Raw genomic sequence first — 15,244 nt, forward strand, 5'->3', positions numbered from 1 at the left:
GTATAAATGTTTTAAAGAATAAATGTTTTTCTGAAGTTGGGGTTTTTTTTTTTTTTTTTTTTTTTTTTTTTTTAATATGTGTGAAACACTAATAGCCTTAATAACTCAGTGAAAGCAAAACTGATTTTGGGTGACTCCATCTCAACAATCAAACTTTTTAAAAACAACTTCAGCGAAATTAGATTTTCTACGTTAGTGCTTTAAACAATGAATAACGATAATAGCAATATAAAAAAAAATACACCACAGATCATAATTGCTGGACAATCAATCCATCTTTTCTTTTTGTTAGGTATTATTGCTGTGGCAAAGCTGTCTGACATTCTGACATTTCAACCATATGTTTATTTTGTTTATGTGCTTTTTCACGTTCTACATCTGAATGTACTGAGGCTTGCAAAGATATTTATATAGAACATCTTAACATTTTGTCATGTGACAACCACAAACTTCAGGGTATATTTTGGGGATGTTTTCTGACACATGCAGCACTGTTTTTGTCATTTGTAGATGGAAAGAGCAACAAGCCTACAAGGGGTGCTTTAAATGAAGAAGTATGACTTTAAATGAGAAAACTTAAAAAAAAAAAATGTGTGTGCAACCCTGTAATTGTAGGGTTGCTGTTGAAAATGCATCCTATACTTTTGTGATTTGTAACAAAACATTTACAACAACATATGCTTATCCTTTTACCTCACAACTATGCAATACTTTCCGTTTCACCGTTGCATAAAAACTCAATACAAGGCATTGAAGTTTGTTGTTCTAAGAGGAAAAGATGTTCACAAAGTAATAAATGCCTTTGCAAGCCACATATAGAAAGTTCACGAGTCTGGGGTCAGTGATAACCGGACAGTCACAGTGCTACCTCTCTGTCCACGCTTTACGTTTTGTCACCTGCAATTTTCACACTTGCCAGGACTTTTCCAAGCAATGTCTTAAAAGTCAACTTCTTCAGTATTTCTTCTATGTCTTTTGTATTGAATGGATAAATAAAAATTTGACAGCAAGATGCCACAGCTGACACAAACATAAAAAAAAAAGGATGGAGCATAGAAGTAAAATGGATAGAGGAGACCTGCGATTTTTACTGCATATAAACAAGGGCTACCAATAAAAGATGGCTCAAAATGAGATATGCTACCAAGAAAAACCAGAAAAAGCTCGTAAGGAAGGAAAAAGTCAAGATATTTATCGTAGAGCTGCTGTGCATCGGAATGTTTTCCAAGGAAAACATTCCGATGTCTTTAGACCCCTGAAGACACGAGGGAATTAAAGAGATCCAGTTTTCTACCAAAGTCAAACAAAGTGGAGAACAGAAGCGGACAGATACCGAAGAGGAAGCGAGCTCGTCTAAGGATAAATCTAAATAAAAACATAGATACACGCAGACGAGAACTCACAAGCGGGGAAGAGCCGGCGGCTTTCCCTTGGCAGAGGTCGAGCACGCCGTGATGTCACAGAGACAACAAGCCAATCAGGGGAGGGGGCGGGCGAGGCTCCACGCAGAGCTCAAAGCAATTTAACACATGCGGCAGAGCAATTTAAACGCGCACACACACACACACACACATGTCCACAGAGCATAGAGTGCATATATCACATTAAGAATAAGAGGAGAAAGGGTCCGATGACAGAAGCATTGGCTCAGCAGAGGCATTGCTGCATATACAGCCGTCCTTTGGGGGGGTTTTTTTTTTTTTTTTTTTTTGTCGTTTTTTTTTTTTTGGCTGCAGTGTTAACGGACTCAACTCGCTGACAAACGGCTCCAGTTAGTGGGCATGAGGTCCTTTAAAAAGGCCTATGACCCATGCACGGGCCGGCCCCTGTACCTTCAGTTTTTTTACTCCTTCAGTTTGTAGATAATGACAGTTCAAAAGGTCAAAGGGCATGCACCAGCAGTTATCATGCGATTACAGTTCACAGGAAGCACTTTGTTGCTTTTTTTTTTTCCTTAGTTGTTTTACGAACATTTATAGTTTTTTTTTTTGTTTTTTTTTGTATAAAAATGAATTACCATGCCTCTGTTTAGTTATATTTTTCTTTACAAATGTTATAAAACTACAAGTTCGACTCCTCTTTTTGTTCTCGTCTTCTTTTGTTTTGTGGTGCTTCATGATCACAGGTTGAGGATGTTTCTGGTTGTCCTGGTATGTTTTCTCCACTTCCTCCCCACATCTTCTAACTCTTCATTTCCATCTTCGTTCTGGTCGTGTTTTTGTGGTGGGTGTTTTGGCAGTGGGTTTCCGGTCCTGAAAAAAACAAAAACAAAAACAAAACAAAAAACAATAGAAATATAAAAACAGATTTAATATGCATACAAAATTATTTTGGCCTTCTAAAACTTTATGATGAAAGTGTAGACAATGACAAGTATTCAGAAAAGGCTGGGAAGCTGTGTAAAATGCTGTTAACAGCAGGATGTCATGATTTGAAAACACTGAAACATGGAAAACAGAAACATGCTAAATTGGCAGCAATGAATTTCAAAATGAAAAAAATCTGAATATATTCATTGACAAATACCACTGTAGTTGACAATAGGTGGTAGTAGTGCCACCCACATATTGACCATAGCACGGATACTGCTTTGTAGGCTGCCACCAGTGCCAATATGTTCACAGGAGGCAGTCGAAATAAAACACAGCAAAGTCTTTTGTAGGTTTCCCACAATATTTCCATTTCCAAATGCCATAATTTTCCATACTCAGATTTAAGCTTACTTCGTTGCCACATTTTGTTTATTTTCTTTCTTAGCTTCTTTTCCTTCTATGCTTCAACTGTAGTAAGTTTTTTAGGCTTAAAACAACTTCCTTTCCCCTCTACTTTGTTTTCTAAAGTTGATTCGAACAGTAATAGTCCGTCATTTCTGAAGCGTGTTCGTGGCAATCATAGAATTTAACCACTGATATTTAAATTAAAAAGGAAAACCTTGCTGTCTTTGTATTTCAAAGACAGGAAAGTATAGAATTTAAATGAGTGTCAAATCATTGCAGACTGTGCATTTTACACAACAACCAAACATTTTCATTCAAAAAGCATTACAAAAAGGGAATCTAACTTGGAGCAACAACAACAACAAAAAAAAGAACAAGAAAAAAAAATAATAAAAACAAAGTTGGTGTAAGAAACTATTAGGCTCTATCAGATTTGGTAGCAGTCACCACACAGATTATTGTCCAAGCACTGGGACGCACAAGTGCTTGTTTTGTTGTCCCGTACCTGGAGGACCGGGCAGTATGTGTATTTCAGTGTTTAACTCTCCGGAGACTGGTGCGCTGCAATGACTGAGCACCCTTTCTTACATCCATCCCCACCTGGAGCAAGGAGGGCAGGAGGAAGGAAGGAGACAACACTTGGACCAGTTAAGTGCTGAAACCAGAGTAGGAAACTAACTATGGCTCACATGTTCAGGGTGTCAAAGGGCTTTAGCAGTCAGCTAACCAAATCAGGCACCAAATTAACTCATTTTGTGTTTCGTTTCATATCAAATTTCTCATTCTTTGAATGATCTGAGTCATAGTTATTTTTTTTATCCTTTTAACTATACAAAATTCCTTAAACCAACATGAACCGAAATCCTTGTGGCCTCTATGTATGATCTTCTGTGTGTTTCACTTTGTGTAGCTGATCTTCAATGACAAGGTGTGAGCTCAGACGTGTAGCGTTTGTGTGAAGGTATATGGATAGTGTGAGACTTTGGTATCATGATAACCTTGAGCAAATCCACCATGCTTTTACTGTGCTGTGAGTTTAAATAAGTCTCTTACACAATCACATTTAATCCACTTCACAACTCATTCTCATTCATTTTGCTCAGTTGGTAAAATGCTACTCAAGCATTGATCACACTTTTCTACTCAACAAGGTCCTGCAATGTTTAGGAAACCTCAGAAGTTAAACTGAACAACTGTACTGCTGACAAGTTTTTGTGCACACAAATCCACACTGAGGGTAATGAAAAAGTTGCCTGTATATTTCTGACAGAATTTTTAAAAAACCTGCAAGTATTTAGTTCAGAGACTAAGCCTGTCCTTCCACTGGCTACGGTATATTTATCTGACAACGTAAAACCTAAAGTAGTTAATTTGTAGCCCTTGAAAACAAATGCTGTATTTGTTTAATTGTTTAAAACAGACCAATGTCCTATATGCTACTTTAATGATTTTACTGTGTGGAATGAAAATAACGACATACATGAAGCTGAAAATTCATGTGTGACTCATGGAAAACGTGAAACAAACAGTCATCTTACTTTTCTAGAGAGCACAATTCCGCGTTCCTCAACAAATTTTGCCTCGGCAGAATAGTCCGCCTTCTCTTCTTTCTGAACAAAGATAATAAAATACAATCAAATAATGATTTTTATCAACTTAGAATGCTTAAGAGGCTTTTTTTTAATCTGAGAAATTAATGTTAAACAATTTTTTCGTCTGGAAACAATCCTTTTAGCCTGGGTCTTTAATTTGATCAAAATGACCAATCATCAGCCCTGATGATTGTTGAGTCGTTTAAAAAGATTAAAAAGTACAGATGATTGTGCAAATGGCTGGATATAAATTTGAGTATTCAAAAAAAAAATAATAAAAAAGTTAACGAAATGAAGATGTTTTCCCTCTCCAGGCGCAGGAAGCGGCGGGTGGTCGGCATTACAACCTGACCTGGCCTCGCCTCTGCTCCTGCTCCCAAGCTTGCTGGCCCGTCTCCTGATGGGAGAAGCCCAGCCCCTTGTCAAAAGGCTGCGTGCCCTTCAGGAAGTGCCCACGCAGCACATGAGAGTAACCCGTATCACACACCGGAGTCAGTAAGGCTTCCTGGGCTGTGTGCAAGCCTGGCACACTTCCGCCATGTCCGGATGACGCCGAGCCCACCCAGCCCTGCAGGGAGTCCTTGTCTGGTAAGTATGGCTGAAATGCTCCACCTCCCACCATCCTGCAAAGAATGAAGCACAGCTCGATGTCAGCAGGGGGAACTATGACCTCGTAATGCGTTGAGACGGTGCACCTTAAAGACGACGTACCGGTTGTCCCCGTTGTGTTCTGGTGGCCTGAGCCCAGTCATCTCACCAAGCTGGGCATACACCTGCTGGCCTGCAACAAGAGAAATCCCTTCCACTGAGCCCAGCCCCACACCACCAACTCCTCCTTTAGTTCCTCCTCCCACCACCACCACACCGTCCCCTCTCCTTGCGTCTGACCTCTGACCTCCCGGTTGCCCGTTCAGATTGACCTTGGGAACAGCGCCAGTGGCCCTCACCCTGTCCCGTTCTGCCAGTGCACTCGCTGGCTCTTGTGGCACTTCCTCCTCTTCTACTTCCCCCCCCTCCTCCTCCTCCTCCTCTTCCTCCAGCTCCATGATGGAACCGCTGGCCCCACTGGCTCCGCTGCTTGGACGGCCCAAGCTGCAGGGCAAGGAAAGCGTCGCGCCCTCAGAGTCATCTGCTCGACTGCTACCATCTAGCGATGAGTCCTCAACTGTGACCAGCGAGGGGCTAACCCCTGCTGGCCACACCTGAACATCCGACATCTCCATTAGTGTGTCTTCCTCCGTGGTGGCAATGGGCGCACACTCCAGGCTGGAAACCTCCTGCCAGTATGGCTCCACACCCAACGGAGAGGGCAAGCTGTACTGCATGGAGGCCGGGGACACAAGCTCCTCCTGCACCAGCCCATAACCTGGAAGGAAGACAGGGGCGAGACAAGAGAAACACTAACACCAAGCAGGCACAGCCATGGGGAGGGTCGGGAGGTTACATGTCGACTGTTTCTCCAACCTACTTAAGAAACAGTGGAGCTTAGCCATGTCCCAATACATAAGCAGAGACTCTACATTCTAAGAATTTGGACTGATCAGTCAGAAATACATTTTGTCCAGTACTGCATTTCATTAAAACCAGGCTCAGGTAACAGGAGTTTTGAAAACCTCAGTGATTTTAAATGTTGGAATGCTCGGAATTTTCAAGAGGCGCTCTTGCAATGTGCAAAAATCAAAATATTAAGCAAGTTTTGAAAGTTAAATGCCGGAAAAGGAAGAGTCGCTTTATGGAAGAGCTACCAGGTCACGCTGACAACAACCCTCAGAGTGGATGCTGTTACTGAGGGGAAAAACTTCAAAGTTTTGTGTATCACTGAGGTGTTTGATAATGGAAGTCATATGATGTCCAGAGATGTGAACGCTACTCATAAAGAAGCTGCATTTTTAGTGTGTTATGTCACTCGATGCCATTGTATGTCTGAGGCTCATCGAAGCAACGAGACGGCAAAACTTTTAAAAAATGGTGAACATGGAAATGTTGGCAGCATCTCATTAATGTTCGAGTTAAAGTAAGGATCTACCTTGTGAAACACACAAAGATTGCCGTTTTAGTTTTTGCTAGCTGTGATAGTCGTGCTAAGTGAAACATAAGTTGCTAAAGAAACTTTACAATATCAATGCAATATTCATTTGATCTTTTAGTAATAATAGGATGGTAAAATCCAGCTTTACATACTCCGTTCTTACACATGATATAAATCACTAACAGGTGTAAGGCTAAAAGAGTGTTTTGAATGATATCATAAATCTTAAAAACAAATGAGAAATGGCTAAAAGCATTGGCAGGTCAAAGCATTGTAAAATCAGAGACTGGAGCTTGACCACAAAATTCTGATCCAGTAGATCTCTACTCATAGACTCTCCATGGTGATGAAACACAGATTAGCTTTCCAGCTCATGACTAGTGGGGAAAAAAAGCAAAGTTAATTTCTACAGTTGTAATAATTCGAGTCACAAAACAGAGATAGTTCATGCAAACCCTATTTTAGATGAAGTAACTTTTTCAAATGATGGAAGGACAAATTGGTTCAAAGTTCCTGTTATCCAAGTTTGATTTTTATGTTTAAAAATAGTTATTTAATGGAGAACTGCAGTACTCCTGCAATTATATTTTATCTGCATGCCCTTGAATAGAACACAAGAACATTTTAAATTAAGTTTTTTTTTTTTTTTGCAGTAATGCTTTGCCCAATTGATGTAAGAAAGTTAGTCTGATGTAAAGAATTCAGTCCAGGTCTTTGTCATTGGGACACAGCAAAATGTGCAAGTTGTGAGGGCATACAGTAAGAGCTTCGTGGATCATCCTTTGTTTGTGAGGTGAATGATGCAGGGCTCTTGATTTTTTTTTTTAAATCAAATAAAGAAAATTAATTCCCAGAACGTAATCTATCCCAGGAAAGAAAGAAAAAAAAAAACGTGAGTGATTTTGGGGTTGGCACGATATTCATTTACATTAAAGCAAGGATGTCCGTTTTTTTAGATGGGTCTTTTAATTTGGCCCAATTAAAGACCTTTCCAAATCAGAAACTAAGCAAAACAGCTTAGAGGAATTGTTATAACACAATAAACAAAACTGCTGTGGAATATCTGTTATCGTTCCAACCCATGTCATAAGTTCCTGAGTGGGACTCAGCAGTAGGCTTTGCTAAGAAAAATGCAAGCTACAGTTGTTCTTGCATTCCCCTTAATTCAGCAGCAATTCAGAAACATGCATCCTAGTCTGAACCTCGGGCATTTAAGTATAAGTCCCTCTACAAACACACACACACACACAATTATACATATTCACGTTAAATACAGTTAATAGATTTAAAACTAATTTAATTTGGATAAACGGTGGAGTCATTAGAAGTAGTTAGTATTTTACCTGCAGAAGACACCTCCTTTAAGCTGTGCCAGTTTGTATGGCTCCCTTAATAAAAACATATCTGGGGCTCCACTTCCGGTTACAATTGAAGAAATAAAAAGTTGCAGTGCATACTTTAACCAGAATAACAATCTAATGGAAAGGTAAAAATCAATGAAAAGCATTCACGTGAACTTAGCTCATATTTTAGTTTTTTGTAGCGCGTCGCTTTTATAACGGTTGTTACACGACATAAGCTAATACGATCGTCATAGTGAATAACTTTAGACCAATATGCAGATATTCATCAGTGCAACCCTCGCGGTGGCTTAAAGGTTTCTAAGAGTGTGTGAATGAAATGACATTTTTTTTGATCAACAGTGGAGCAAATCCACTTTTATCTGCGCTCTCCTCTTAATAGTTGTTAGGTCATCAGAAAATTATGGACAATATCTTTGCTTAATCTGAGGTCACTGAAAGAGTTATCTCCTGCAACTAAGATAACCACAAAACACCTTTTCGCAGAACTCCGCTTCAAAAAAATCCAAACCGTCTCTTTAAGTATATGAAAGATATTTCATGTTTTTAAAGATTTTTTTTCTTTTTTGGTGTTTGAACGCCATTTAACTTTTATTATTAATTCGAGTGCGACTTATAATTAGTTTAGGTGACTGAGGTTTTCATTTGCTTTTCAAAGACAGTACATGAAAGACGCAAACGTACACATTCAAACACAAAATTGTATTAATACAGTTTTTGGTGGTAATTTTAAAGTTCAAAGAGTTATTATGATTTTTCTTATGAACACCATGTGCACTCCGAATCTCACTTGAATCACAATAAACAATTTTTGTAGGCATTAATAAGCAAGGGAAATTAAAATAATTTTACATCTTTACATTTTGTGTAGGGAATTTTAATTTCTGTATTACTTAAAATATTAGCTAAACAAACAGCTGGAAAAATGGACAGAATTAGAAAATTATGATGCACGTCACTTATACCGATTTCTTGCAAAACTTGAGTCAAAAATATCTTCATAACATGAAAAACGTGACAGGATTGCAGTTAGGATTTCTTATTTAAACATATGCAATTTTTTACATTAATAAAAGTGAAAAGGTCTTCATCCAAAAATCAAGCCCAAAGTATAGTTGTGAGAAACATATTCATGCAAATATCTGTAAAAGTACATTTAGTGCAGGTTTTAATGCAAGGGTTCAGCTTAACTTTGAATAATGAACGCAAATTAAATGTTGTCCCTCATACCTGGCCTCACTAAAAGCCTTAAACTACATTTAGTTCAATCTTAATTTTCAAAATGTTAATTAATTTTAATAGCAAAATCTATTGACTGTCAAGCTAAAGGAATGAAAATGGATTCAGAAAACATGTTTTACATGATTTTGTCAGTCATTAACTGAAAAAACTAAATCCCAATAAAGGCATACACAGTACACAGTTAAATACTAATGGATGTAGATGTGGAAAAGGTTCCCAAACTTGACTTTTTTTTTTTACCAACATGCCATCAAGTTTGAGCATAAATAACATGTTTTCGGTGCTTAATGCGTCATTCAGCAGATCTGCAGCTCAGAATTTATTTGGTCTTACTTTTAATGTATAAAGCAGCACCCATTATGGCCCAGTAATGGAGATGTGAACATTTTGGCAAGAAGCACCTTGAAGCCTTACAGCTTCATTAAATGTTTAGAACAGCTGACACATGTTATTAGAGAGACAATCTATTATATAACCTCGGCACTTTTTGGTACCCGTAGTACAGGTGTGCAAAAAGCCTTCACGCAAATTCAGCTTTTATTACAGGAGCTTAATGTCACACTGAGCACAGAAGCAAGAACTTCAGTGCACTTATTCCGTTGGGGAAAAAATATGCGTTTCTCGTAATGACACTGCCATCCTAATGACTGGTACGAATTCATTGGAGATATACGTGTAATTGTAGAATATTTTTAAGTTATCCTTTAGTTTCTAAAGCTGACCAGAGCATTTCTCTGATGTTCAATAAAAACATTAGAATCAATTGATTATGTGGATTATGTTCCGCCTTCACACAGATAAACATAACAGAGTGTGTTACCTGGACTGTTTAAAAAGTGATGGATAATGATGCAAAACATATGGGTCAAATCTACACATGAATAATTCAGCAGACACAAAAATCAACTTTTTGACCAAGGACATCTCAGTTCCACCTCTAAAAGCTCTTTCTGAAAACAAGACGACCCAGGAATGGTCACAAATCTAGACGAAGACCAAGTGGTATCCTACAGCCAAAACCTGTTGTGAGTTTGTAAAGAGAATTAAGAGTCGATGAACCAACAATTGTGACACTACTGATTTTGTTAAAAGCAATTATTTTTCATGGGATTTTCCTCCTGCTGAATGAATGCATGCAAAGCAAAGATCAATTTTGTCTACATTTTTCAGTGTGACGCAAACCTACTGCATTAAAAGAAGGATTTCAAGGTATTTTAAGGCTTTTAAGCGGCACCAATCAATTCATATAGCTCCGTATACGAGTGAAGTACTTCTTTATGATGCGTTTGTTTTATTCCCAGAATTTATTGACTTATGAACTACAGTGTGTGTCTCTGGGATGGAACAGGGCCAGGATGGTCAGAGGTGGCATCAGAATGAGGGTGGACAGGAAGGAATGACTTAGAATGGCAGCTTGAATGAGTTTAGTTGAGTCAGGGTTAGTCCTTCCTTTTATTCCTGTTGTTTAAAAGAAACACACACACAAGTGTCCAAGGCACAACACATGGTGAAGCACAGACTAGCTCTACTGAGACTAAAAAAAAGCCCTGAAATAAAACGGAAAAAAGGACGGCACACTTCACAACACTCTTCTCAATACACTAAGTGTTTTAACAACGGTCAAATAAAAACGCAGACACACAAAACTACACTCGTATTCCTTTATATATGATGAATGAAGTAGATTTTTTTGGGTCACAGGTGAGGTTAAAATGTAGGGTAATAAATCCTGAACATCCAAACCATACACAAACACACACACACCCTCACACCAGTATCCCTGCCAGCAGATAATGTTTCAACAATGCTGAGAGTCCTTCAGACTTGGGCAAATTTTTGTGTTAAGAGCAGTAAAAAGTGTAAACAAACCCTCCTCGGTAACACCGACCTCTTAAAATCTTAAAGACAACTGTATGATTAATGAGTTTGCCCATGAAAGAAAGACTTCATGTTTGCAGCAGCATTGTTCTCTGAACATTATGTGCGATGCAGAAGTCAATGTGTTAACAGCATATTGTTAAAATGACACCATTTGTTTCACAGTAAAAGAAAAGGAAACACTTTTTGAGTTAATTTAGCATAAAACAAGATTAGAATACACCCACTGAACAGAGAGAACGTTATACACAGCAAAGATTAATTCAGACACTGAAGGCATGCCATGCACAGTTTGATGTCAAGAACATAAACGGCAAACTGCAGACACCACAGTTCATCAGTACAAAATCCTCCCTCACTCACATACAGTATTTATCAGAAATGTACACACACTCATCATCAGCATTCATAATATATTATCTTTGAGCTTTAGCCGTTTCCTTAAACCCCTCTTTATTGGTGCTGGACTGGAAACATAACAGACGCAAGATCCAAGAATTTGATTTTTTGTTGTTGTTGTTTGGTCAATTTTCTCTATACTCCAAACGGGTTCAAAATTAGAAATACAGGCCCAAATATATACAAACATTTTACTAATATTGACATAGATGTGTTCTATTTAGAGCTCAATGTAAACCTGCAATGTGATTTTCAAAACTGGTTATGATGTGTGGCCTCACCCTGTTGCATCTGCATAAGAACAAATACAACCGGGTGATGTACTTACAACTTAAGTTAAGTCAATAAATGTGGTACCTTTAGAACATCTTGAAATTGTGCAAAAAGTACTAATTTTGAATTCTTGATTGATTTTAATTAATTTTTTTTAATATGATGTCACACAAGGAAGTAGTGTTTGACATGCTGCCTTAAAGTCCACCCACAGGTATGCCTCTGTTTAACTCAAATGTTGTGAACAAAAGTGTAAGTAGCTTATAAAGCCATCATCATCAAGGCTTGTGAGGAAAAAAGTCAGTAAAAAAAAAGCATCTTTATATACAATGTATGCAACTATCTGACTTGAACTGAACTGATTTGAGCCAGTTTGAAAAATCCTGTGTGGATAACAAACAATAACCAACAACTTCCAACTTGTACAACTAGTTCTTGTTTTGAGGAGTGGCTGAAGTTGTGTTTTACCTCATCAGTCAAACTTTATGAAAAGGGATTGAAAGGATGAGTAAAACCCAAAAATTAATATGACGCTCATGCCTTTGATGTGTGCATGTAAACTTCTGACTTCTTGACCAGTACGTAAAAAACGCTTTGGAAATAATAACCTCACTCAGTTAATCCAGCAAATTTTCAATATTCATCTGCTGTGCGAATAAGACTCAAACCTAAGTGACTGGATCTAAACAAACGTATCTTTTAAAAGCTAGTCTGAAACAAAAAGCTCACTTTTTTTAACGTCTACGCAAACTCACACTCCGGTACGGTAACAGCAAGGCATGCAGCATGCACGTGCACAAACAGTAGTACACACACTGAGCTGTGGATTTAAAGAGGAGGAGAGGGTCCCCACTCGACTGAACGAGGGAGGAGCACGGGGGGAAATAAGATGACAAGAGAAGAGGAGGCCCAGAGGTCAAAATGAGGTTCTTATGAGGTCAGAGGTCAGACAGGTAGAGCTGTGAGGAGGAAGAAGAGGAGAAGGGAGGAGGAGGAGAAGGAAGAGGAAGGAGCAGGGCAGCTGGGCAGCTGGTATGTTGTGTCACAGGTTCAGAGAAAGAGGAAGAGGTTGGACAGAATCCCGAGGAAGAGAGACAATTCCAACACCATCTGTGGTGGGATGTGTGGAATGTTGTCTTTTTCTCAGGTTAAAAAAAGAAAGCAAGAGCGAGATAGGAGGAGGGGAAGACAGAAACAAGGAATGAAGGCCCAGAGCACATTTTCATTTTGTTCAGTTTTGACTCTTTTATCCATCCCAGACATACACACGAAGATATGTATGCACACACGCATACTTATGTGCACACATACGCAACCAGTCCCACATGTAATCCAGACGTCCATAGTAAATGGAAGGAATTTTTTGCACAGTGCATTGAGATGGTACATATACCCTAGTTTTTATTTGTTTTTCAAATCACAATCCAAACACTTCAGAATGTCTGATCTGGTTCTTATGTGACAGACCGGCAAAACAGAGTGCATAATAATAAAGAGGAATAACATTTTTTAAAACAAAAATCTGAAAAGAGTGATGAGAATCTGTATTTATCAGTCTATACCTTGGACTCATCATCTATGGTATGCCACCACCAGCTTTATTCTTTTTTTTTTTTTTTTAAGCAAAAGACTTCCATCGGATTGGTTTGGAAGTATTCGTGTATTAAAAATTTCAAGTCTTGCCAGAAATTCTCTCCTGCTGTTGTGCCTGAACTTTCCTTAGACCATTAGGACACCTGAATATAAAAATGCTTTATTTCAAGCTACCTCCACTCCAATATCATGTCTCTTGCAGCCCCTAGCAGGTTTTCTCTCAGGACTGGATGAATTTAGCTACATCATCTTCCAGTCACCTGAGACCACGTTCCCAGTCTCTGTTTGATACGTTGATGGTGATAATGGGCTGATCTCCAGTACTGTTTTTTGTTTTTCCTTCCTTTTTCTTGCCACATGCAGTGTTTTGCTCGGGGAACAAAATGTTCTCATGCTCGGTCTGCGCCCTACAAGGCTGGTAGAAAACCGCAATTAAATTTTAAGGCTTTCGTTTAACAAAGACTTTTCCGTTGTTGCCATGTGAACAGGTTATCCCCCCTGAACCATGGATCTCTGCAGTCCTTCATGAAATATGTAAAGCCTTGGCTACTGTTTAAAACCTCGCCGTGTTTTAAACATTTCCATAACATTACCCTTCTTCATGCTCTTTGTTTACTAATGTTCTCTAGCAATCCTGCACTTTAATTTGGTAATTTTGGGAGACATTCCAGAGTAAAAGGGGCCTGAATATGAATGCAGCTAGGTCACATTTTCAGACTTTTATTTGTAAAAAGATGAATTAATTAATCACTTTCCGTTACTTCAATGTCATGCACTAGTTGGTCTGTCACATAAGATCCCAATTAAATACACTGAAGTATATGGATGTAGGATGAAAAAATGTGAAAAAACTTCAAGGGATATGTTCACAAGACACTGCGCTCGTCAGATTCATACCTTTATGGCTGTGTCGCCTTAAAATCCAAAATATAAAAGGGAGCTATGATGGTTTTCCTAGATGAGTAGAAACATTGTAATTCATATCTAAATTATGAGGTGCAACAAAGTGTAACTTAAGAAAAAAGAAAAGAGGATGACTTGTGCCCCGGTGAGAAATGCACAGAGGCGGTGTTAGTGCATGCTGATAAAAGCCATTTTCATGGTGGGAGAACGACACCATTCCTCAGACCTCAAAATCATCGTCTGAGACTCATCGTCTTCATCATCATCATCATCAAGAGCAGCAAACCACCATGCAGCCCCAGTTTCTGATCAACTTACCCCTTCTGAAAAACGGGGGTCTAATAACTCTTGGCTTGTGCACTATGCGTGAAGGCCTTGTGTCCGTGATCTCTTGTGGGGCAACAGAAACAAGGCACAATGGCTGTTACCCACACTCTAACGAAGCAGGCAATTTTTCCACAGATGAAGGGGAACGGAGGGGCACTTTCTGGGGCTCAAACAGGGCAAACGTTTCAATTAAATAGCAAGTCGATGTTTGAAAATAGTTATTTTGGCTAAATGCCTGTTTCCTTAGAGCGACACATTTTTAATTACTTACTTTTCTTTTTAATCACTTTTGCTTCCAAATTATTTTTAACACTGGGATATTCTCAAAAATTGTAGTTTCAAACCATAATAAATATAGAATAAATATAAAACAATAAAGAAACCTTCATTCTCTCCTTTAAACTCATATATCCAAGTAGAAGGGATTTTGTGATAATCTTCATCATCATCTTTAAGATAATCACGAGCAAGCATAAGCCATTGCGATTTAAATATATAAAAGGTAACACTTTGCTAATACATACAATTGTTTCTCTTGAATTCATGCTGTATTGTGTTTGTGTTTCTTACCATTAATGACACTGGGGGACAACAATGTAGAGTCTCTGTCCGCCAGACGACAGGCCCCCTCTTCTGACAACCCGGGCCCCTGTTGTGGGGCCTGACCCTCAAGTGAAGACACGATATCTGCACGGTCAATGTTCTTCAAAGCAGTGTACAAGCTCTCCACTGGGCAGCACACACACCAAAGTGAAAGACAAAGAGAGGAAATGACAAAAGAGATAGAAAATGAGAAGTGAAGTGTCTGTAAAGTTACACTTTCAAATTCTCTCTGAGTTTCTTTTAACACAGATCCGTTTGTGCTGTTGCTTGAAATCTAAAGAACTTTCCAGAGTTTTAAACATTGTATTTAATCCCCTACAGAGTAAA

The 15,244-nt window shown here is 38.6% G+C and overlaps 1 protein-coding gene across 10 annotated transcripts in view; it reads right to left on the reverse strand.

Annotated features, from left to right (window-relative positions):
* Positions 1 to 76: 76 nt before the first annotated feature.
* Positions 77 to 15,244, reverse strand: part of ank1b (ankyrin 1, erythrocytic b) — an 81,775-nt gene continuing 66,607 nt past the window's right edge. For 3 of the 10 annotated variants that reach the window (XM_015040734.1, XM_015040729.1, XM_015040726.1), the window contains 8 exons: positions 14,885 to 15,043; positions 14,306 to 14,377; positions 5,021 to 5,675; positions 4,797 to 4,932; positions 4,662 to 4,706; positions 4,256 to 4,327; positions 3,223 to 3,317; positions 77 to 2,252 (listed from right to left, as the gene is read on the reverse strand). In XM_015040734.1, coding sequence (XP_014896220.1) covers positions 3,249 to 3,317; positions 4,256 to 4,327; positions 4,662 to 4,706; positions 4,797 to 4,932; positions 5,021 to 5,675; positions 14,306 to 14,377; positions 14,885 to 15,043 — 1,208 coding nt within the window. In that variant the 3' untranslated portion in view covers positions 77 to 2,252; positions 3,223 to 3,248. Of the gene's footprint in view, positions 2,253 to 3,222; positions 3,318 to 4,255; positions 4,328 to 4,661; positions 4,707 to 4,796; positions 4,933 to 5,020; positions 5,676 to 14,305; positions 14,378 to 14,884; positions 15,044 to 15,244 lie in introns of those variants that run through there. The other 7 variants (XM_015040736.1, XM_015040737.1, XM_015040732.1 and 4 more) reach the window with 7 other exon arrangements.

Source organism: Poecilia latipinna, unplaced genomic scaffold (assembly GCF_001443285.1).
Source record: "Poecilia latipinna isolate Pla-1442-1.1 unplaced genomic scaffold, P_latipinna-1.0 Scaffold524, whole genome shotgun sequence".
Taxonomy (NCBI): domain Eukaryota; kingdom Metazoa; phylum Chordata; class Actinopteri; order Cyprinodontiformes; family Poeciliidae; genus Poecilia; species Poecilia latipinna.